The sequence below is a fragment of the Pholcus phalangioides genome, unplaced genomic scaffold (assembly GCF_987345545.1).
Source record: "Pholcus phalangioides strain wild (caught in Gottingen) unplaced genomic scaffold, Ppha-v1.0 ptg000042l_1, whole genome shotgun sequence".
NCBI lineage: Eukaryota > Metazoa > Arthropoda > Arachnida > Araneae > Pholcidae > Pholcus > Pholcus phalangioides.
The window spans coordinates 14,460,553-14,484,749 of record NW_028301628.1 but is presented as its reverse complement, the minus strand read 5'-3'; the positions used below and the strand labels follow the sequence as shown (position 1 = coordinate 14,484,749).

Below are 24,197 nucleotides of genomic sequence, written 5' to 3'. Positions count from 1 at the left end.
TGAGTTCCACCTCGGACATCAAGAAGACAAGATGTCTAAATGTTCTGCTCTTTCCACTTTATAAATTCTTCCTATCTATATGTATGTAATCTATCTAAGTCTAACGTAATAATAAATACTCAACAAAATAAATACCCATGTGTTATCCACTCTGCTCACAAAAGTGTTAAAGAAAACACAACAAGTGGGGACGAGGCCCATCTTAAAAGTTGGATAGAGTATTTACTCGAAGACTGCAAAAGGGAGGAGAAAAAGTTTTTCATACATCTCTGACGATGGAAAATTTAGTTGAAGAGTTGATAAGACAGAATCAAGCTCTAATGGTAGCTCTCAAAGAGCAATGAGACTCAACGTCAACAAACCAAAAAGTGACGGTTTCTTTTGATAAATACGATGAAGCTTCAGAGACTTTCGATTCGTTTATAGAACGTTTCGAGGCGTTTTTAGACATTCAAAATGTCCCAGAAGAAAAACATGCTAAAGTCTTAATTTCGAGCATTTCTGCAAAGCTCTACAACTTGTTAAAAAATTTATTGTCTCCGGACAATCCAGCGGAGAAAGAATTCGCCATTTTAAAGAATGTTTTGAAGAACCATTTGAATCCTAAAGCATTGATTATACCGAGTAGGCACATGTTTATAAACAGAAAGCAGAACGAAGGCGAAAGCATCAGTTCGTATATAACCGAATTGCGACATCTCGCAATCGCGTGCGATTATAAACAAGAGATGTTGAACACCATGCTTCGGGATGTTTTCGTTAGTGGGCTCCGAGATAGAGCGATCCTCGATCGTTTATTTGAGGAAGAGGACATCGAGCTAGACAAAACAATAAAGATCGCGCTGGCGATGAAGGAAGCTGTTCAGGGGGCGAATGAGATTATCGGGAAGCTGGCAGAACTGAAGGTAGTGAAAGCGGGGAAGAGGAAAACGAAACTGCCCACGCAAAACAGAAACTACTCTGCCGCCGCTGTCAAATATCCGCCGTGTATATGATGCACAGGGACAAATCACGATAAAGACTCCTGCAGATTTATTGCTAGCAAATGTCGCTTCTGTAAAAAAATTGAGCATATAGAAAAAGCCTGCTACGCGGCAAAGAAGACTCAATCGACACCTAACAAACAGAAACAGATTTCAGTTGAGGAAAACGACGTTTCCATGTTTGGGTTAGAGTGGGTATTGAGTGAAGAGCCGAAAAAGCCTCCGATGATGGTACGGGTGGAACATATCAGTAATGAGCTTACAGAGATTCAGAAAAATCTTGAAGAAAAAAGTTCAACCTACGAATTTAGTATTCCGGACATACAATGGAGAAAAAATTGTCCCAGCGGGATATGTCACTGTGAATGTGGAGTACGGAAAACAAAAGTTGCACTTGAACTTATATTTGGTGAGAGAAAATTTAAACACGATTTTTGGCGGTGAATGGCTATACAAAATCAATCTAGACTGGAACTCTCTTAAGGCTGTGAGGACCGCTAATGACATGGATCTCAAAAAATTGTTGGATGATTATAAAGAAATTTTCGACAACAAATTGGGTGAGATAAATAACCATGAAGTGGAACTAAAGCTAAAACCAAATGTTACCCCAGAGTTTCGTAGAGCGAGAACTGTGCCCTTCACATTAAAAGACCGGGTTGAAAAAGAAATAGACCGGCTTGAAAGAGAAGGCATTATCGAGCGAGTTGAAACTTCAGATTGGGCTACACCAGTTGTTCCCGTGGTGAAACCAGACGGATCCATAGGGTTATGTGCAGATTATTCTGTCACATTAAATCCTAAGCTAGAGGTGCCTCAGCATCCCTTACCAACGTTTGAAGAAATATTCTCATGTTTAAATGGGGCTAAACGATTTTCAAAATTGGATTTCAGTCATGCATATTTGCAAATGAAAGTGCACCCTGACAGTCAACGACTTCTAACCATAAACACTCATAAGGGGTTATACGCCTGTAAAAGATTAATGTACGGCCTAAATGCAGCTCCAGCAATATGGCAGAGGTACATTGATGGGTTATTCCAAGGAATAGATGGTGTAAAAGTTTTTATGGATGACGCCAGAGTGACCGGAACAAATGACGAGTCACATCTCAGGGCTTTGGAAAATTTTTTCAAAAAATGTCAGGAGCATGGGCTGAAGTTAAATTTGAAAAAGAGCACATTTTTTCAAAAAGAAATAAATTTCTTAGGTCACAAAATTGATGAAAATGGCCTAAGTGAAACAAATGAGAAAACTGAAGCAATTCTGAAAGTTTCCGCACCGAAAAACGTTCAGGAAATAAAAAATTTTCTGAGCATGGTAAATTTCTACGGGAAATTTTGTCCTAATCTGGCAACCATTGCCTATCCTCTCAATGAGCTGACAAAAAAGGACGTTCCGTGGCGTTGGTCTAAAAAGTGTGAGACTGCATTCAAGAAGATCAAAAAGGAAATTTGCTCAAAGCGAATCTTGATGCACTATGATCCTACACTACCTCTTACTCTTGCTTCGGATGCTTCTCCAGTGGGAATAGGAACAGTTCTATCACATGTCTTACCAGATGGAACAGAAAGACCAATTGCCTTCGCTTCTTGTACGCTGACAAAAACGGAACAGAGATACTCCCAGATTGACAAAGAAGCTTTGGCAATTATCTGGGCAGTAAAGAAATTTATGCTTTACTTGAAAGGCAGAAGATTTACTCTCATAACAGATCACAAGCCTTTGGTAGCGATATTCAGCTCGAAGAAAGGTCTACCAGTGTTGACGGCTACTCGACTTCTGCATTATGCCTTGATCTTACAAGCATATCAATTCGATATCATTTATCGTAACACACAGAACCATGGTAATGTAGATTGTCCTTCCCGATTACCTTTAAGGTCGGAAGACTTAGTTGTCAAGGATGACATAGAACTCTTCCAGTTGAATCAAATCGAAACACTACCAGTGAAAGCTCAACATTCAGCAAAAGAGACACAAAATGATGACGAGTTGGGTCCATTGCTGAGGAAATTGAAATTTGGTGAACCTTTAGGAGGGAAGGAAGCCGAGTACACCTTGCAGGATGGATGTATAATGCATGGCCAAAGAGTTTTTATTCCGAAGAAATTTAGAAATCAAATTCTTGATGAACTCCATCGAGGCCATCTGGGCATTGTTAAAATGAAAGCAATTGCTCGATCCTACGTCTACTGGAGGGACATTGATAGCGACATAGAAAAAGCTGCTAAAAACTGTCCAGATTACTCCAGATTCAAGTCCGATCCGGTGAAAGCAAGGGTACACCATTGGGAATACCCGAGTGCTCCGTGGGAGAGAATTCACATGGATTTCGCAGGTCCCATATTCGAGCATATGTTTTTGATCGTAGTCGATGCTCATTCTAAATGGATGGAAGTATACCCGATGAAATCAACAAACACGTTCAAGACAGTTGAATGCCTACGGGACTGTTTCTCTCGATTTGGACTGCCTTTAGTGTTAGTGAGTGACAATGGTCCTCCGTTCACATCGCACGAATTTGAAATATTCATGAGGAATAATGGAATAAAGCACAAAACGTGTGCTCCCTTCAAACCATCAAGCAACGGGCAGGCAGAGCGATACGTTCACACCTTAAAACAATCCCTTCGGGCGATGCAAAGATTTCCCGGAAACATCTACCAAAAAGTGAGCACGTTTCTGTTGAATTACAGAAAAGCACCAAATGTGACTACCAAGCAAAGCCCAGGAATGTTATTCCTAAAAAGAGAAATCCAAACTAGGATAGACCTAGTCTTGTCAAATATCAAGAACAGGGTTCAAGAAAGAATCAGAAATGGGGTCACAGACTCCTATGACCGAACTTTCGAGCCAGGAGATCGTGTGGCTGTGCGAGATTACAGATCTGCCAATAACAAGTGGAAGTTCGGAACTGTTCTCAACAAAGACTGAGTTCTACACTACACTGTAGATGCAAATGGAACTCTCTTCCGACGTCACATCGATCAGATGAGAGCAGCTGGCAATCAAGTCCAGCCAACCTTGGTGATACCCAGAGTTCCAGACAAACTTTCATCAACTCCTGTCGCTGCTGACTCCGAAGTACAGATTGCTCCAGAAGAACAGACAACTCCGGCAGAGATCAGTAGCGATCTACCAACACCAGCTAAGGCACCAGCGACGTCCAGCAAGCCACCAGTAATGTCCAGTACTCCCGTTTCTTTGCAACGTTCCCAACGAACCAGGAAAGCTCCTGCCCGGTTGGATCTTTAAATTAGCGGGGAGGAATGTGGTGTCCTTATAAGAAATGACTAAAAGAACTAAACTGATAAGAACATACAACGCCACCTAGTGTTGTGTAAGGGGAACTAGTGAGTTCCACCTTGGACATCAAGTAGACAAGATGTCTAAATGTTCCGTGTCCGGAAAATTCACCGCCAGCAATTCACCGACAACAATTCACCGCCGGAAAATTCACCGACCAACAATTCACCGCTAGGAAAATTCACCGCTAGGAAAATTCACCGACCAACAATTCACCGCCATGCAATTCACCGCTAGGAAAATTCACCGACCGACAATTCACCGCCATGCAATTCACCACTAGGAAAATTCACCGCTAGGAAAATTCACCGACCGACAACAGTTTTAGTGCGAGTCAGTTAGCGAGGGAGTGAGCGATTGAGTTACTGAGTGAGTGAGTGAGCGATTGAGTTACTGAGTGAGTGAGTGACCGAGTGAGCAAGTGATTGAGAGAGTGACCGAGTGAGTAAGTGATTGAGCGAGTGATTGAGAGAGTGGCCGAGTGAGTAAGTGATTGAGCGAGTGATCGAGTGAGTAAGTGATTGAGCGAGTGACCGAGTCAGTGATTGAGTGACTGAGTCAGTGATTGAGTGACCGAGTCAGTGATTGAGCGAGTGACCGAGTCTGAGCGAGTGACCGAGTCTGTGATTGAGTGACCGAGTGAGTGAGTGACCCAGTGAGTAAGTGATTGAGTGACCGAGTGAGTGAGTGACCCAGTGAGTAAGTGATTGAGCGAGTGATCGAGTGAGTAAGTGATTGAGTGAGTGATCGAGTGAGTAAGTAATTGAGCGAGTGACCGAGTCAGTGATTGAGCGAGTGGCCGAGTCAGTGATTGAGTGACTGAGTCAGTGATTGAGTGAGTGACCGAGTCAGTGATTGAGTGACTGAGTCAGTGATTGAGTGACCCAGTGAGTAAGTGATTGAGTGACCCAGTGAGTAAGTGATTGAGCGAGTGACAGAGTAAGTGATTGAGCGAGTGACAGAGTAAGTGATTGAGTGACTGAGTCAGTGATTGAGCGAGTGACCGAGTCAGTGATTGAGTGACTGAGTCAGTGATTGAGTGAGTGACCGAGTCAGTGATTGAGTGACCGAGTCAGTGATTGAGTGACCGAGTCAGTGATTGAGTGACCGAGTCAGTGATTGAGTGACCGAGTCAGTGATTGAGTGACCGAGTCAGTGATTGAGTGACCGAGTCAGTGATTGAGTGACCGAGTCAGTGATTGAGTGACCGAGTGAGTGAGTGACCCAGTGAGTAAGTGATTGAGTGACCGAGTGAGTGAGTGACCCAGTGAGTAAGTGATTGAGCGAGTGATCGAGTGAGTAAGTGATTGAGTGAGTGATCGAGTGAGTAAGTAATTGAGCGAGTGACCGAGTCAGTGATTGAGCGAGTGGCCGAGTCAGTGATTGAGTGACTGAGTCAGTGATTGAGTGAGTGACCGAGTCAGTGATTGAGTGACTGAGTCAGTGATTGAGTGACCCAGTGAGTAAGTGATTGAGTGACCCAGTGAGTAAGTGATTGAGTGACCCAGTGAGTAAGTGATTGAGCGAGTGACCGAGTAAGTGATTGAGTGACTGAGTCAGTGATTAAGTGACCGAGTCAGTGATTGAGTGACCGAGTGAGTAAGTGATTGAGCGAGTGACCGAGTAAGTGATTGAGTGACTGAGTCAGTGATTGAGTGACCAAGTGAGTAAGTGATTGAGTGACCAAGTGAGTAAGTAATTGAGCGAGTGACCGAGTCAGTGATTGAGTGACTGAGTCAGTGATTGAGTGACCGAGTGAGTGAGTGACCCAGTGAGTAAGTGATTGAGCGGGTGAGTGAGTGACCCAGTAATGACTGAGTGACCGAGTGAGTAAGTGATTCAGTGGATGAGTGAGTGACCCAGTAGTGACTGAGTGACCGAGTGAGTGATTAAGCGTGTGATCGAGTCAGTGATTGAGCGAGCGAGTAAATTGTTTAGTGAGGGAGGGAGTGAGTGAGTGAATGTTCAGTAAGTGAGTGAGGGAGTGAGTGAATTGGTTAGTTAGTTAATTTTTTTAACGTAGTAGTGTCACAAATGATTAAAAAATCCGATTGTTCCGAAAACATATTTATGATGAAGTGTAAAGATTATATGGTAAAAAAGAATGTGTTATTGGCACAGGTGGAGGGTGTGGAGGTGGATATTTACCCTTCCCCCTTCCCCTTCTGTCCACGGAATACATCCGCGGTGATTCGTACCCCCTCCCCTGTAAGAATGTTCTTTGGTTTCCTTTTGGTGACATTTTGATTGATTAGCAGTAACAGTCAGGACAAAAAAAAAATAATCACGTGACCATGAGACCACCTTCTACGACGCATTTTGGTCGGGAGTTCATTTCAAACTGATCGTGGTCTTGAATACTGTAGGGAGTTGATATTTTTATTCTATTTATCTCAGATTTGCTCATTCCAGTCAAGTTTTTGATTTTTCGTTGGATTCGGACGTAAAAAATGCCTCTTGAATTTGCTAGTAGTGAAAAGCGCAAACCAAAGTTAATTGTTGGTGGACATTTATTTTATAAAGACAAACAATCGGCGGAGAAAATATTTTGGAAATGCCAGGAATACCAGAGAATCAAGTGCCCAGCTCGCGTGAGAACGCAGGGTGATGACATCATCCGAGAGTTAAATGAACATAACCATGGTGGAGATGCTGCTAAAGTCAAAGCAGGCATATTTATCAACAAAATTCATGCAGCTGCAATCGAAACACGTGATTCACCCCACTTAATAATATCTGCAGTGTCTAGTGAAATAAGTCAAAGTACTTCATCGAATCTACCATCAATAGATAGTTTGAAGAGGACCATCAGAAATGTGCGGCAACGAAACAATTGTGCACCAGCAATTCCTCGTCGTCGCAAGGACATAGTTTTGCCCCCGGACTACATGAAAACCGAAAAAGGTGAGAATTTTTTAATTTATGATTCCGGATCGAATGACGATCGTATACTGATATTCAGCACGACGAAAAATTTGGAAATACTGGGTCAGTCCGAACACTGGTATGCAGATGGCACATTTAAAACTGTGCCTGAGATTTTTTCTCAGTTATACACGATACACGGAATAAAAGAAAACGTGTCCATACCATTGGTATATGCTTTGCTTCCAGATAAGGAGGTAAAATCTTACGCTCGGCTATTGAAAAAAATAAAAGAACTGGAGACGTCCATTATGCCCATATCTATAATGGTTGATTTCGAAATCTCTATGATAAAGGCAATTCAATTTGAACTGCCTAATGTTCAAATCCGAGGCTGTTTTTTCCACTTTTGTCAGTGTATATTCAGAAAGATAATTACAAGTGGCTTGAAACAAAAATATGAAACCGAGGTGGATTTTGCGTTAGTAATGCGACAACTATCAGCACTTGCTTTCGTTCCCGTAGCAAAGGTAATTGATGCTTTCGAGGAGATATGCGGAAGCAATTTATTTCCAACTGAAGCACAAGAAGTGCTTGACTACTTTGAAGACACTTGGATCGGGCGTCCTCATCGTCGTGGTGGTCGTCGTCAGCCGCGCTTTGACATCGACATTTGGAACTGCTTTCAAGGAGCGCGTAACGATTTCCCTAATACCAACAATTCTATAGAAGGATGGCATCGAGCGTTCCAACAGCAATTATCTGCTCACCACCCAGATATATGGAAGTTCATCGGTGCCATAAAAAGAGAACAGAGTTTGAATGAATTTCGGATGGAGCAAATTGTAAGTGGACAAAACCATCACATTAGGAAAAAGAAATACTGGGACTCTGCGCAGAGATTAAAGAATTTAGTTGATACGTATCATCAAGGATGTGACATTAAAGACTATTTGAGAGGTATAGCTCATAATGTATCATTTTAATTATGATATCAATATTTGTGAGAAATGAATATTTTTCTCCCGTTTTTTCTTACATTTGCGTGTTATCTGTTTTTCTAGTTTAGTAGATTGGAATCCTTTAATTATAAATATGTAAGGAAGAAAATCATGTCGAAAATTGTTAAATAAATACTGTATGTTTTGATTGAAAATTATGTCAGATATTACTAATTAAATATTGTAGGTTTTGATTGAAAATTACCAATTAAATATGTATGTAATGAAAACTGTGTGAAAATTATCCTTCTAAAATACTCCTCTAACATTGCCCAAAAAGAATGCCATGTTTTATATCGTTTTTTGAAGCTGTGGTTCCGTGAGTTTCAGTTTTCGAAAATGTTATTTGTCACCCAAGAGGTTTTATGTCCAAGAATTGGATGCTTAAAACGAGATAATTTCATACGATTTTTGAACTCACGCATATAACTTTAAACAATATGAGGCTATGGCTTTCTTTTGCCAGTTTTGCTGATGGAGAAAATTAAACTTATCTTTATATTCACTTTATTCCATTAATTTTTTTTCCAGCATCAGTAGTAGGACATAATATTGTATGGCCTCTACAAAACGAACTAATAGGAAATGGGGGATTATACATAACCACCGGTAAATGTTAGAAAATAACTAAAAGAGCTCTAGAACAATATTGTAAAAGTGAAAGCAATACAGCCAGACTCGGTTATAACGCCGAAATCCCGCGGAATCTTCGATGTCGTTATAACCGAGTTTAACTGTATTTAAAATACTGGTTTTAATAGGTGTGGCATCATCAACAACCAGTTTCGATCCACTGCTGGATGTAGGTGTTCTCCTTAGATTTTCCCTCAAACGAAATGCGATATTTTATGAAATTTTCGGAACTTCTATATGGTAATATTGCAACAAAAAATTTAACAACAAATTCAAGAAAACTTCGACTATAAACGAGTAAAACCGTGACATTTTTCAAAAAGTCTGGATGGAGAAGAAAAAACAGAAAAACCGGACTGTCACGGAAAATACGAGACAAAATGCAGGACATGTGGTGACCGATGCTTAGATTTTCAAAGATTTGTAAAATCACCCCTACCAATAGCGAGCTCTAAATCCACCCCCGTCTTCAACATATAGACTTGTGTCATCTGCGAATGAAATTATTTTACCGTTCTACTTCATTCTACATAAATCATTAATATAAACTAGAAATAATTATGACCCAAGGGCCGATCCTTGTGGTCGAAAGGACCCTCCATTCATTATATTTCAAATGTGCTGATTTTACCATTTATTATGGCAGCTTCTTTCCTGTTGTAGTAATATGTTTTTAAACCAATATAGTACATTACCTCATACGCCTGTTGAGACGTGTTTTTATTTGTTAGAATATTTAAATCAACATAATCCAATGTTCGTTTTAAGTCTAAGACTGTAAATCAAATGTCAAAATTCAACCCCCTAATAAAGGGGGGGGGGGTTCGAAGGTTATATGGAGTAATCATCACTGAGCGAAATCACTGAAGCCATAAATATGAAATTTAGTAAGCATTATATTTTATTACATTTTATTACCAGTTCTTACCCGTGGCTTCGCTCGCGTGGATTTTGCAATCTCAAAATTACTCTCACCTCATAACCCCCATGGGTGATAAAGTTTCAGAAATCCTGTCTTAGTGTGTATCTGCATTATAAAATATTATACTAACTAAATTTCATATTTATGGCTTAAGCGACTTCGGCCCAGTGCTGATTGCTCCATATAACTTTTGAAACCCCCCTTAGGGGGTTGAATTTGGAAAAATCCCTTCTCGGTGAGTCTATATTACAATATTGATCTAATGTCATATTTATAGCTTCAGCTGTTTCGGCTCGGCATGATTTCAACGTTGACCCCATACTCTTATGACGCCCTTAGGTGTTGTCGAATATGGAAAAACCATTTCTTAGTGAGTAGTGAGTCTTTACGTCGTGAAAAAAACTATTCACAAAATTTGATATATTTACAGCTTCAGCGGTTTTGGCTCGGCGATGATGAATCAGTCATGACATGTTATTTTATATACAGTACTAGGGGGGCTCTGCCCCCCCCCTTTTCTCTTCACAACATATCTTATTTATTTCGTCCCACTTTATCAGCGTCCTATGGAAAGGGACACGTGAAAGCACCAGCTTACAGAAGAAGCGAATTTTATAATAATAAAGCAACAAAAAACAAATGTGATTTATCAAGTAACCCCAGAAAACTTCCCCATGGGGGTCCCCAAACTCCAATTCGTTGAATTTTAGGGGGGGGGGTGTCCTGACTGGATTTATCTCGGGCTACCGATGTGTTGTAAATTTTACAATGTTAAACAACAAAAACCAATGAGATTCATCCAGGAGCACACGAAATGAAACCTATCAACTTTTAAATGGGGCCCCGACCTGAAGGCTTGTCGGACATACCCCCTGTGAGTGGCCACGAAAATTTTTAATTTTTATCAATTTTAAAACGAATAAAATCCAGGGCCCACATCCAGTAACGGGGACCCCATACGCAGATTTTTAGTGGGGCACACAGACACTGGATTTATCTCGGGCTTGTGCTGTTGAAAATTCTATAATGTTAAACAACAGAAAAGAATGAGATTCATCCAGTGCCCCCAAAATGGAACGGGACCCCTGACTCGGAAGCTAATCGGGCATCCCCTGTGAAGGCCACTGCAAATATTCATTTTACCAACGAATAAAATCCAGCCCCCCCCCCCCCCCACGCAATTACCCGTGACCGAATTCGCAAATTTTATGGGACCCCAGACTGGATATACATTGGGTTTCCGCTATCGCAAATTTGTCAATGTTAAACCAGCAAGAAAACAATGAGTTCCATCAAGAACCCCTGGAAATGAAACCTTTTAACTTCCCCATGAAGGTGTATGTGCAATCTCCCGGGTACCCCGACCCTGTATGTTGGGAGCACTGGTGATATATGTATATTTTACGTATACATACCTCTCGGCATGACCCCCACGATGGCAGGGCTGACAGGGGCCGGAACGTTTCTTATCCTTTGTGATATTTTCACACTATAAATTAAGCACAGAGGGGCCCGCCATCTATTTCAGCTTAGGGGACCTGCTGTAGGATGTGGGAACCTCTGGGTACATGCACATAACTTGGTCCCGATGGGTCAAATGGGTCCCGATATATGCAAGAGTTAAATGAAAACTTGACCCCAAAATCGTAACCGACTTCCGTAACACCAAAACGTAACAGATTTTCATCACTCAAAAAACGTCACCGACTCCCGTAATAAAAAAATCGTTACTAATTTCCGTTGCATAGGAAGTATATATATACGTATATAGTAAATATAGAGTACATATAGATACGCACTAAGGCGGGATTCCTGAAAGTTCATCACGTGAAATCGCGGGTAACAGCTAGTTCAGCATAAAAAAAATCCATTGGTCAGCGATGCTTTTTATAATATCAAAGTGATAACAGGAGATGATTTTAAGCATTTTTAGGGGGTTGATTTATCGCGTATCCACTTACTTTACTATCTTTTAATTCTGTTATTATCCCTTTTAACATTCCATTAGAAGTTTCTGAGTAAAACCGAATTAATGGAATTTTGTTGAATATACGATCTTGTATTGGGCAACAGCAATTTGTAATTTATACAAATACAAGGCCACAACAGGCAAAATGCCCAGCGAGAAAAAGATGCCCACAATAAATATGGATGTCATCATAAAGTCATTATTTAAACTTTCCGCCATATCTTTAGGATATGGCACTTACTCACTCAATAGATCACTCACTCACTAGATCGCTCACTCACTTACGGACTGACTTACTCGCTTATTGAATCAGTAACTCACTCGCTCACTGACTCACTGAATCACTTACTCACTCGCTCACTGACTCACTGAATCACTTACTCACTGGGTCACTCACTCAGTAACTCAATCGGTCATTCCCTCGCTAACTGACTCGCATAGAACTGTCGTCGGTGAATTTTCCGGCGGTGAATTGTTGGTCTGTGAATTTTCCTAGCGGTGAATTGAATGGCGGTTAATTGTTGGTCGGTGAATTTTCCTAGCGGTGAATTGAATGGCGGTGAATTGTTGGTCGGTGAATTTTCCTAGCGGTGAATTGCATGGCGGTGAATTGTTGGTCGGTGAATTGTTTGTCGGTGAATTTTCCTAGCGGTGAATTGCATGGCGGTGAATTGTTGTCGGTGAATTTTCCGGCGGTGAATTGTTGGCGGTGAATTTTGCGTAAACCTAAATGTTCTGCTCTTTCCACTTTATAAATTCTTCCTATATATATGTATGTAATCTATCTAAGTCTAACGTAATAATAAATACTCAACAAAATAAATACCCATGTGTTATCCACTCTGCTCACAAAAGTGTTAAAGAAAACACAACAGTACATCTCCGGGGAGTGTGAAGTCATCTTCCTCACATAGATGTAAGTTTTTTGGCTACTTCACTGCACTAGTGCGGAGAGAATTTCTTCCTGGTATGCAAATAAGCCTAGGTGGTGCTTGGAGCACTTTAACTCGTATAAAAAAGCGTAGCTCCTTCTCACTGGCTGCTTTTTGTGATTTGTTAGCGTGTGAGCACTGCTGGTGTGCTAGGAGTTCTCCATCTTTGGAAGCGATCTGCCAAATCGCTGCTGAGGTCTCTGAAAAACAATGGATTGAACTTCCCCCTTCACTGAGGGTCACCTCCACCTGAAGTTGCCTATGCCGAGTTGTCAGATTCCTCCCGATCTGCTACGCTGGACTAACCTACCGTTCCTGAACGCTCTTGCTTCGTCATCATCAGATGGTCTAAATCCAATATTAAGAGCCTACAGACTAGCCGTTGGTCATTCATTGCCACCGACTGGAAACTACGGATTCGTCGTTGATCGCTTACCTTTGTCGACTGGGGTCCTACAGACTCGTCACCGATCGTTCACCGCCGCCTATATGACCCTACAACCTCGTCGTCGTACTCATCGCCGTTGACTGCGCGTCGCTGCTAATCAGATTCTATGGTTTTTTCATTATCAACCGGACCCTACGGACTCGTTACTACCTGTCAAGAGGACTGAATGTTTGTGGACTTATCTCGACCCCTTCGAATTCCCAGACTCGTGAAGGTGATTAACTTTTCAGTTCAGTATTCTTTGTTAGAAAACCTAATCCCTGTTAGATTATTTCGATGGATTGCCCAGTTTTGCTAGTGATCATGATTTGAGTGGTTATGCTGTAAGAGAACAAAGTGTTGAGCCATTTAGAACACGCCCTATTCAGGTTTGTGATTGGTTAGCTGGGAACCCTAAGTTACATTTTTCAGGTAATAGATTTCTTGAATAGTTGTGAAAGCTTTTTTCGAGTGGCTAATATTCTTGAAAATAAGGTAGATTTTGCCGTAACTGCATTAGAAGGTCGTGCATTGGAATGGATCAAACTTTTCAGTTCAGTATTCTTTGTTAGAAAACCTAATAAATTATTTGTTCATTGTCAATGTGTCTTTGTCTGGTCTCTTGCAGTGATGCATAAAAAAACCCTTAATGCAATGAAAACGTTGAAAAGGATAAAAGTGAAATTTTGGTACTATCTCTGAAAATAAGCATCGCTTCTCCTCAGAATATTCCAAGGAATACATGGATAGGGGATACACACTTCTTCAACATCGGATGCATTTCTCCTCACGATGGCGTTGGTTTAATAAAAAAATATATATTTTTTTTAACTGAAAATTTTTTAGTGATTTATGTAGTGTTTTTCCTTGAAAGAAAACGATGCATTTTCACGTGACCTTGCAAGATTGATTTAACTCAATTCAAAATTTACTCATTAAGAATAACATTGGCGTATGCAAGAGGGGGGGGGTGTTGGGTTGTAACCCCGCATTTGAGCCAAGATTATAGTGTTATTTTGCAGGAAAAAATTTAACCCCCTCACCTCAGAAGGAAAGAAAATCTGAAACCCTGCTTGAGAAAATTCTGCGTATGCCTATGTAATAGTATATATTAATAGAATTATACTCAATTATATAATATATTATCAATAATATCTCTTTCAAAGAATTTGACTATTTTTTACATTTAATTAGCGTGGTTTCATCTAAATTTTTTTTTTTCAATGTTTGAGGTGAAAGATGAAATTCATTACGATCTAATGAGATTTCTGATATGTTCATAAAACAATGGTAAATATTCAATGAGATTCATTCAGAATTGTACGTAAAAGAAAATAATAAATTGCAATGATTTTTCTCCCGCTGATGCTTACCAGTTTTAATCAAGAAAGAAGTGAGAGTTCTGAGTTTGAAATTATGCAAAATTAAATTTTTTTTTCAAATTTGGACCCAAATAATATTGCAGAAAGAAATTTTAGAGCGACACTAGCCTGAAAAAATGGCAGATTATTTCAGCAAACGTAAATATGGTTTTGAAGAAATGATAAATACATAATATTTTTTAACTTGTTGCAGTAAAAAACAAACATATCCATGCTTAATCATCCGATATGATTCGAATAAAAGATTCATCCCACGTTCACTGGGATGGATCCCTGCCACCCTCCATGAAGAGGGACTATGCTATATATGTTATGGTGAAAGTGATAAAGAGCTGTTATTATATAAATAATCACCGCCCATTTCGGTAAGTTTGATAAATTTTGCTCATATACCGTGAATCTATCACATTTGTAGGTCATTATGCATAATTGTCAAACCATGATTAATGCAATAAATGAGTCATTGTTGTGTTTACATTATGTATGTAAGTGAAGCCAAGAGACTAGAGTTAACAGACTAACAATAATTTTTAGTAATTGTTTCTTTAAATTAATTGTCATGGTGAATTAAACGTGGTGATGTACATGTATTGCATAGCTGCTTCGTGGTCAAATAACAATAATAGTGATCAGATAATACATCAAAATTAAAAATAGTCATCGCTTCTGTAATGTTGGCTTTTTCACGTACACCAAAGCATGTGAAAAAAAAAACAAATGCAGCAGCAGGTTAATAATGATTTTTAATTAATGTACGATTTACATTTCGGCCGATTAGAGCTTTATCTCACATATTTTGTGGAAGAAATTCAAATTTCTCTCAAGTTTTAAACTAATAAAAATTTTCAAATCTACAAGTTCCCATAATATGAAAAAAATTGTATTTAGACTCATCCATCATGATATTTATGGATTGAAAATTTGAGAATTATGCATAATCACTGGTAAATGTGATAAATTTTGCTAAATTTATCACAACTTTATAGAAATAATCCAATATTTTATCACTATTATCAACATATATGTGCTGTATATAGACTCCAACACTCCATTCAACTCTCCCACACAACCTTCAGATAACTTTTTGATAACTTAAAAAGTCTGATTAATTTCTTATTTGGAAATAAAAATGCATTGTCAAATTTTTTTCTCCATTTTTTAAAATATGAATCGTAAAAAAACTTCTATTAAAGAAAGAATTTAAGTTATCTCGCATAGAAGAAAAAAATTGTTTACTAAAAATCAAGTTAAGAAGTGGGTAGCCTTGGTTCTTAACTCGATTCTTAACTATGGAACAAAAACGATTCTTAGTTAAGAATGTGGTAGCAAAGTTCTCTCTCGATTCTTAACTAAAGATCAAATCCATAGTTAAGAAGCGGATTCTTATTAAGAATCAGAAGGTGGTACATCCCCAGAGTGGTTAATTGTGTATGATTTTGTAGGATTGTCCTGTATATTACGGACAAGGCCAAGCTTTACCATAATCCAGAATTTGAGAAGGGTGGCTCACCCCCATACTTCTGGATCCGCAGCTGGTCTTAGATTAACTACTTCTTAAATATAAAATTTTATTTAATGGTTTTTTTTATTGACAGATCAACATTGTGTAAAATATACTTATGGGGGGGGGGGGGCACCAAAATCCCTTAAGTGCTTATGGCCTTCAAACATCTTAATCCGGCCAGGATGGTATTACATTACAAGATAGTAGCATGACTAAAATCTTACTAAAATCTTTTTTCAAACACACATGAAAATGTTGAGCCTAAATAACACACAAATATTTAGTGTCTGCATGATTCAATAATAAAAATACAGTGAAACCTGTATGAAATGGAACATCAACAGACTGATATAATATTTCGTTTTAGACAGATTCCCATTTCATAAAGTGCCTATCAAAGCACTAATCATCAGAATATCTTTTGATTCCGTTTCAGAAGGGTTTTGTCTCATACAGTGTCCATCTTAGACAGGTTCACAGGTATTACTGTACTTCAATGATAACGACGCACACAATAATAATTGATGAAAAATAATTTATGATAAATACATTTTTTAAATTGCTAAATTTACCATTTTCAGTCCAAAATTGTGGTCCTTCTCGAAACCATAAAATGCCTAATAATTGACTTTGACCATGTAATGTATCTGTATGACTTAGTGCTTCTAATATATCCCTTGTTGATCTGTTTTGGAATTCCTATAATGCATAAACAAGATATATATACTGCCTATACATAAAATTTTTTTTATAGATCTGTAATGTTTATGGAATGTTTTGAATAACCTGAATTTTTACAAGATTATAAATTTTAATAAGAGCTCAAAAGAGTTACCTAATAAAAGTGGTTGAAGTCTTTCTTACAAGCTATGCATGATTGAAAATGAGTCACATACAAACCCTCATTACATTTGGACAGGAATCATAAAATCAACGTATAAATCAGTTAGATGGCTTTTCGACCAAGATATCCTCATATCAAAGATTTATACATTCTATTATGCATTAAATAACTTTTTTTGTATGATTTTTTCAGGTTAAATTTTGTGGTTACACACAAAGTATTTCACATATCCTGCATACAAAAGTTTTTGGAATGCAGCATTTATGTTTTTGAAAAAAATAATTTAGATATTTGTGGTAAACACATTTTTTTTTTGAAAAGGCCTGTTTAAAAGAATTTAAGAGACAGTTAATGTCTAATATAATTATTATTTTGTAGTGTCAAACACCAGTTCATAACAAGTATTCATAAATGATCTTGACAAAACTATTTATCAAATTAGAATTAGGTTCTATTTAAAAAATTAAAACCATTTATCAAAGGAGAGCTAAATGTACTTTGAAAAATTCAGCATATACATCACCAAAGCAGAAATTCCCATATTCTGAGAAATAAAGTACTTTGATCCTTTCATAAATACAAACATAACACTGATTTAAAAATGTTTCCGCATCACACAGTCAAACCATTAATTTTGCCAGCTTGTTAGATTCTTTAATGACAGTATGGATACTATGCAGTTTCAAATACAATAAAACAAGTTTTCCTAAAATATCTTAAATATAGAAAACCTTGAAATCATAGGTTGGTTCACTGTACACAATAGCTTTCGGGATGTCAGTGAGACTTTGATATCCAATCGAAGCATGTTCTAGTTGTTGGAAAGCTTCAATGGTTGGCAACTCTTCCTCGGACAACAAATGGAGAAAATCAAGATGTTCAATGCATGATGATGATATAAGATTCTGAAAACGAATTGAAAACATGACACTCTGAAACAAAAAAAAAAAAAAAAAAAACACTAAAGGCATTACAATTCATATAAGAAATATAAAAACTGTTTTGACATAAACAATTAGCACTTAAGTAAAAAAATGGTAAGGGGCCATTCAAGTATTACGTAAGCAGATTTTCAGCAATTTTTGACCCCTCGCCCCATCAGCAAAATTTCCTCAGCAGCTTAGAATATTTCATATCTTGAAAAAGAGGTGGTTGATGACATGAGCAACCTTCAAACCTCCCTCCCACCCTTGTCATCAAAAGTCAGCAAATCCGAAACCCCCCCCCCCCGATGCTGACGTAATACTTGAATGACCCCTAATAGCGCTTCCTTTTTTTTTTTACACAAGAAATTAGAATGTTCAACCCAAATAAGCCTGAGCTTTTGAGTGAATGTATCTCTTGAGTAGAATTGTACATAAAATGTTTATAATTTTGAAAAAAATAGATGTTCGCACACTCCAAATCCCCTTGCATAATGTCAGGAAATATGTGGATACTTGAAATATGGAATGTGCTAAAATTCTTCAAAAATATAATGCGTGTGAAAATATCTTTTTTTTATTCTCTTTTGAATTTCTTAATATTCTGTAGAATAAAAAAATTATCTTGTTATTAAAAATTATCTAACGTCATATCTTAAATGTCTTTAAAAAAACAGACAAGCATTGTTTCAAATAAAGAATAGAAAAAAAACTAGCCTGTAAGCGCCCAGTTCTTATTTTCAAACCTCCACAATCACCCTTCTTCAACATAGCTAATAAATCCAACATTTCCTTGAAATGAACATCCCTAGAAGATAAAAATGATACAAGCATATTTTCTATATTTCTATTTTCTAATATCAATTGCATAAAAAAAAGCTAAAATATTGCAGTTGAATGTGTGTAGCTCAGCTTTTTAATGAAATGATTGAAATTTCATTTTTTAAAATTAAATTGTGTTATTAAAAAACATTTTCATTAAAACATTAACAGAAATTTCCCATAGTAAAGTTACAGCTTTCTTATAGCTTCAAAAATTAATTTTTAGCTCTTGCGACTAATTTAAGGCCAAAGCTCATTTAATAATTATAATTTGATGTTTTTGACTTCAAGGGATTTTAATTTTTATAAAAATTTCTGTATGTATTTGCTTCAAACCCATTTGGAAAATGTTTTTTTCCTTCAGAATAATGTCTAGTGTGGTGGTAGATTATAAAAAGTATTGAAGAAAACTTGTACAGTAAATTAAACTCACAAAATTAGGTTTTATTTCGAGATTATCCATGTTTTTTCTTTAGCTCTTGAATAACAACTACAAGCAACTTATACAAAGCTGCAGTTTCTACAGATAAGTTATATCCCATCATTTCTTTTAATGGGGTGTATACATTTCAGCAGATTATTTGGCAGAAATTATAAAACAGTAAGTTACTTTTCCCAAATTAATGAAAGTACCATGAAATAAAAACTATTTACATTACACTTTGCAATTTAAAATAGTTAAGGCATTTGACTGAATGGAACACAAAATGCATTTTCTCATATACTTTATACCTCATATGCTCTTCTCTAATAAGTATGCAAACAGTTGGACGGCCAGACATCCTCCAGTATTTCCCAACAAAATGCAACTCATTCTTTATAGAGAAAAAACAAAAATGTGAGAATGCGAAGATAGTATTTGCTATAGACACTGGTTGCAATCAAATCGTTAACATTCAAACAATAAAAATAGCTTCTAAGCAGAATTTAATTATAAAGCTCTTTATCGCAAACCGTGCAATCAATCACAGCATTATAACTTATTATTGTAGATTATATAGGAAAATTTTAATTGAAGTATTGCAAAGAAATGAAGATAAATGTCTGACCTTTATATCATCAATAAGTAAAGCCATGTCATGAGACAAATAGAAATCACTGACTTCAAAGATCAAGGGATAACATATCACTGTCTGACCACAAATACGGTAAAGCTGAAAATTAAAAAAAAGTCTCGCACTTAGTGGGTAATGATACATTATGAATGATCAGAATCAGTATTCACGGAAGAGAAAATTCAAATGTAGAGAAATATATTACCGTAAAACTACTTCTAACGGCCTCCTTCGAACAACTGCCACATTTTGTGGGAACTGAATACGTCCCTGACTGATTACAGGCCTCTGAATAACAGCAGTTTGGATACAGAGTGGTGAAAAAAATACACATATCTTTTATGAGAAAATTATTTTGAAGGAAAAGTTTTCCCCCTCAAGCTTTATGGGGGGGGGGGGAGAATTATGTATGCTCCCTTTTCTTGGGTATAAATGCTAGATGGGTAAAATGAAGGCAGTGGAGAGAGAAAAAGGGCCACTTGGCAACTTATAAGTGATTGAGTTATGCCATGGGCCACTTAAATGATCTGCAAATGTGCATCGGGTCACTGAAGTAATCTGAGAATATGCTGCTTAGTTCATTTTTACAAAATTAGGTTAGAGTTCAAAGGCCACAACAGATGACTCAAGGGCCAATGCTACATTTGGCCTGTGCATCAAGGGTTGAGTATGCATGGTCTAGTTCATCATGGGTGGGAATAAATATTTGGGGTTGCTGGTACACCATCTGGTCCATGTCAGTTTTTTAGCCAAGTCGATTCTGTTGTGTTCTACCTCAGCACTAAAAGCCTTAATTTTAGGATGCCATTTAAACCTTAAGCACTGTAGATCAATTAACAGGACAACTAGATGTTTTGTCAGTCTGGGCAAGCATGCATTTTAGCACCCCCTTGTAATGTTGAAGGAGTTTAAAGGGTGAAATCTGCACCCCTTCTGGTCTGGCACCTGGGGGGTAGCAGACCACCTGTTCCCCTCTAGTTGTGGCCCTATCGATTAATCAATTATATTACAGTCTCAAAAAATCATACATTCCAATAAAATCAATTATATAATTATAACATAATCAATTACAGAATGGACTATAGTTTTGCATGTAATATATATATCATAAATTTCAGTTGGTCTTTTTTTCAAAACCCAATGCTCCAATAGGTCTTGGCCATTCCCAATAACAGCCACTTCCCGATAGTGGCTACATTCTCACGGTCTTGTTCATGGCTGTTAGTGGGAGGTTTTACAATATTTTCTAAGCAATTTAATACATAACACATTAAAAAACAAGACTTACTGGATGAACATGCTGAGATTAACTTTGGAAAGAAAAGTCTGTCGTCAGGGAGGGAAGGAGTGCCAAAACACACACTTATTTGAGTAAAATAAATTTTCTTTCCAAAAAGTTCATCTCAGTCCAGAAAGTTCCTTTCTCTAATGTGCTGTAATGTTGAATTGCCGAGAAAATAGTATATCTTTCTATAAACAAAAAGTTAAGAGATATTTATAAATTTGATGCATTGTGGTATCATAGATAAGTTATGATAAAAACATCCTAGCTGAATAAACAAAAAAATAGTTACAAAAAATTTATCAGTTTTCATGCATAGGAGAGAAACTTTGAACTCACTTTGCTTGTACCCAACGCTCCAATAGGTCTTGGTGGACGACCTTTCAGACCTAATTTCTTGCTTACTCCAAGAAATTCGTACACCTTAAATAGAAATTTTAATGCAAACAGAAAATGAATACAGTGAAAGCTCGATATAACGATACCCTGTGGACTAAGAAAAAGTACTGTTATAATATCTAGAAGCAGAAGTTTAACATTAGAGTATAGACATTTAAAAACAAGACTGGAAAAAATATCGTTTTTGAGGGATTTATCATTAAATTGAGCATCGTTGTAGAGAGGTTTTACTGTAATTCATAATTTAAAAAATATATCACAGTAAAGTAAGTTACAAAAATAATTGTAAAATGTAAAAATGAAACAGCTATCAATTTAAAATCAGAAAAGTCAGTAAAATATCAAAAGTTATTTGAGCTCAAAATTTTTAAACTGAAGCTTTCAACACAGATAGATGATCAAGAATATCACATCTTTTTCATGAATATTTAACAACTTCATGTGCAGAACTAAAGAGGAGACTTGAATAAATCATAGCATTGAACAAATACCTTTACAAGCTGATTGGGTGACCAAATCTGAACAGGTTCCACTTCATGAGGTGTTTGAGTATGGATTCCGTAAGTCGCCATCATCGCTTGCAGTCGCATACTTTCTGCTATAAGTACAACTTGCACCACTAAGTCACTTGCAGTTCCCTAATCAGATTTAAAAATGTTTATATCAGATTTACATTGACACATGTGAAATCATAAAGATTTAATTATAATGTTTGATAATAAGCATTTCTTGGGATACAGTATATAATCTCAATATACATATAGTTAATTATTGAAAGCATTTTCCTGATAAAGGAATAAAATAATGAAAAGCACATGTAAGTTTTAATATATTGTGGAAGAAACTTCTGAAAAAGCTTGCAAACTATTTTCAACTTCCGTCAAAGGAGTGACTCTATGGGGACTATCAAACCTTAAGCTTTCCTTCCATGTCACTTGCATCCCACAGTAGTAACTATGTTAAATTCTGACTGAGATTTTTGTGTATGAAATTCTTGAAACTCCAAATTATCCGTTAATGTAATAGACATTAAATGAGTAAATGTTGCTATTTGTAGAATCCTCATATAGCTCCACAAGGCTAGCATAATATATTACCGTATATACTCGTATATAAGTCACTTCATGACCACCAAAACCACAATAAATTGAAAACCTGTGTATAAGCCGACCCCAAAAAATTTGTGAATTTTAGAGAAAAAAACTATTATATTCTAAACTATTATATATAAACTATTATTTTCATGCAAAATGAATAGCTTGCGGAAATTTACAATAGAAAATGATTCAAACTTTTTAATCCATTTCACCTGAGTCTCCAGGCTGATAGTAATCCATCAGATCATCATAGGGGTGCCGCATCTTTGTTTTTATCCTCATCTGGGCTGTCATCGCCATTGTCACTTTCAAAGAGGATATCATCTTCAATTCCGTCCACTGCATTGCTGATGCAACACTTTTTTGAAGAATCGGCGGAAACAGAATTCCACGCCTCATGTACCCATTGGCACACTAGTCCAATGTCAGGTTTCTTCAATGGATCACTTATTGTAGTTTCTCTATCATCGGAACTCTCATCCATTCGATCCACAAATTCCTCAAATAGTCTTTGAGAGGCTTGTTGATGCTCACATCTATAGGCTGTACAATCGATGTTAGCCCACCTGGTATCAAAGCCATTGATGTTTTCGATTTCTTTGCCTTGGCTTTGACATTATCGGTTCTGTGGGGTTCGAACATATCCCATACCAATAATACCAGTTTTCCAAACAATGCTACAAAAATGACTACTGATTGCGGGGATCGATATTTTCTCATCAAAAACTGACCAGAGTATAAGCCGACCCCCCCCCCCCCCTACTTGAGAAACACATTTTTCTACAAAAAAACTCAGCTTATACACAAGTATATATGGTAATTACCCATTTGTAGACTTGATCGGAACCTACTAAAAACAGTCTATTCTGTATATAACATTCCAGCTTAGAGAGGAGGCCATGAAAAAATAAGTACTAAGTAATTCTCATTAAGATTTACCATTTAAAACATTTTCTACTTACAATGTTTTTTCATGATATTTTTTTGAATGTTAGAAGTGGGTTCCACTGTAAATCTTTCATTTTGTTATTACAGTGCCGTCTATCATTTACAGAGTTGCAGTATAATGTTACTTTTTTTGTTGAAAAAAACGTGGACCCTGTAATGGACTCTTCTACACTGTTACTCTGTTGAATAAAGTAAAACATTTTTGTAGAAGAATCAACGAGAGCTTAGTAGCCAAAATGTTGGATAGTTTTTAAATACTTTATCGGCTCATTTATTGTAAACAATACTCTGGAATATTCATGTTTTGAATTTAGGCATAACAAACAGATTTGATAAATCATGCCGAGAATATATTTAAATGCATATTTAATTCAATTAAAAGAAACATAAAATACTTTACAACAATTTTAATGTGACACAAATATACATCCAATGATTTCTTCCATGCTAAAATTAATATTGTTCAACAGTCAACACTAAACAGAGAGGTAAAAAACCAGCTTTCAAGAGAGGAATGAGAAGCTTTTCACACATTCATAAAGGCAATGCAAACAAAATTTTACTAAAATTTCCTCAAGTAGGCAGCATGAAACGTTAACATTAGGTCTTTAAATGAGTCTATATAAATATGAAATGCCATTTGAAAAAAAAAATAAAAGTTCTTAAGAAATGCTTAATGAATAACGTTATAGATATAAATATTACATATATCTCAACATGCAGGTATGAAGAAGTTGATTAATACCATGCACATGCTAATAATTCATAAAAATTAGAAAAATCAAGCTTTCTTTTTGACAAAAATACGAGTTGAAATTCTACTCAATGAATAAGCCATGCCATTCAATTCAAGTTAACATACTTACTACTGCTTTTCCCTGCCGAAGCAACAAATATTC

At 37.0% G+C, this 24,197-nt stretch overlaps 2 protein-coding genes across 10 annotated transcripts in view; one reads left to right on the top strand and one right to left on the bottom strand.

Moving 5' to 3' along the window:
• The window catches only part of LOC149064525 (putative phosphorylase b kinase regulatory subunit beta), a 231,969-nt gene that overhangs the window by 83,529 nt on the left and 124,243 nt on the right, over positions 1 to 24,197 (bottom strand). For 3 of the 9 annotated variants that reach the window (XM_089255139.1, XM_089255138.1, XM_089255131.1), the window contains 8 exons: positions 24,165 to 24,176; positions 21,745 to 21,891; positions 21,194 to 21,277; positions 19,567 to 19,671; positions 19,250 to 19,332; positions 18,413 to 18,503; positions 17,504 to 17,704; positions 16,501 to 16,627 (listed from right to left, as the gene is read on the bottom strand). In XM_089255139.1, the coding sequence (XP_089111265.1) occupies positions 16,501 to 16,627; positions 17,504 to 17,704; positions 18,413 to 18,503; positions 19,250 to 19,332; positions 19,567 to 19,671; positions 21,194 to 21,277; positions 21,745 to 21,891; positions 24,165 to 24,176 (850 nt within the window). The remainder of the gene's footprint in view (positions 1 to 16,500; positions 16,628 to 17,503; positions 17,705 to 18,412; positions 18,504 to 19,249; positions 19,333 to 19,566; positions 19,672 to 21,193; positions 21,278 to 21,744; positions 21,892 to 24,164; positions 24,177 to 24,197) is intronic. The other 6 variants (XM_089255135.1, XM_089255134.1, XM_089255137.1 and 3 more) reach the window with 3 other exon arrangements.
• Positions 6,652 to 8,779, top strand: LOC149064526 (uncharacterized). Its single transcript, XM_089255299.1, has 2 exons — positions 6,652 to 8,094; positions 8,691 to 8,779. Exons 1-2 carry the CDS (start codon positions 6,744 to 6,746, stop codon positions 8,777 to 8,779), a joined length of 1,440 nt encoding a protein of 479 aa, XP_089111425.1. The 5' UTR covers positions 6,652 to 6,743.

Bases quoted from the DNA above. Each gene is read 5' to 3' on its own strand.
- LOC149064526 (XM_089255299.1), top strand. From the start codon at position 6,744: ATGCCTCTTGAATTTGCTAGTAGTGAAAAGCGCAAACCAAAGTTAATT. The intron at 8,095-8,690 runs GTGACATTAAAG...TTTTTTTTCCAG, and splicing joins TGATACGTATCATCAAGGAT to CATCAGTAGTAGGACATAAT.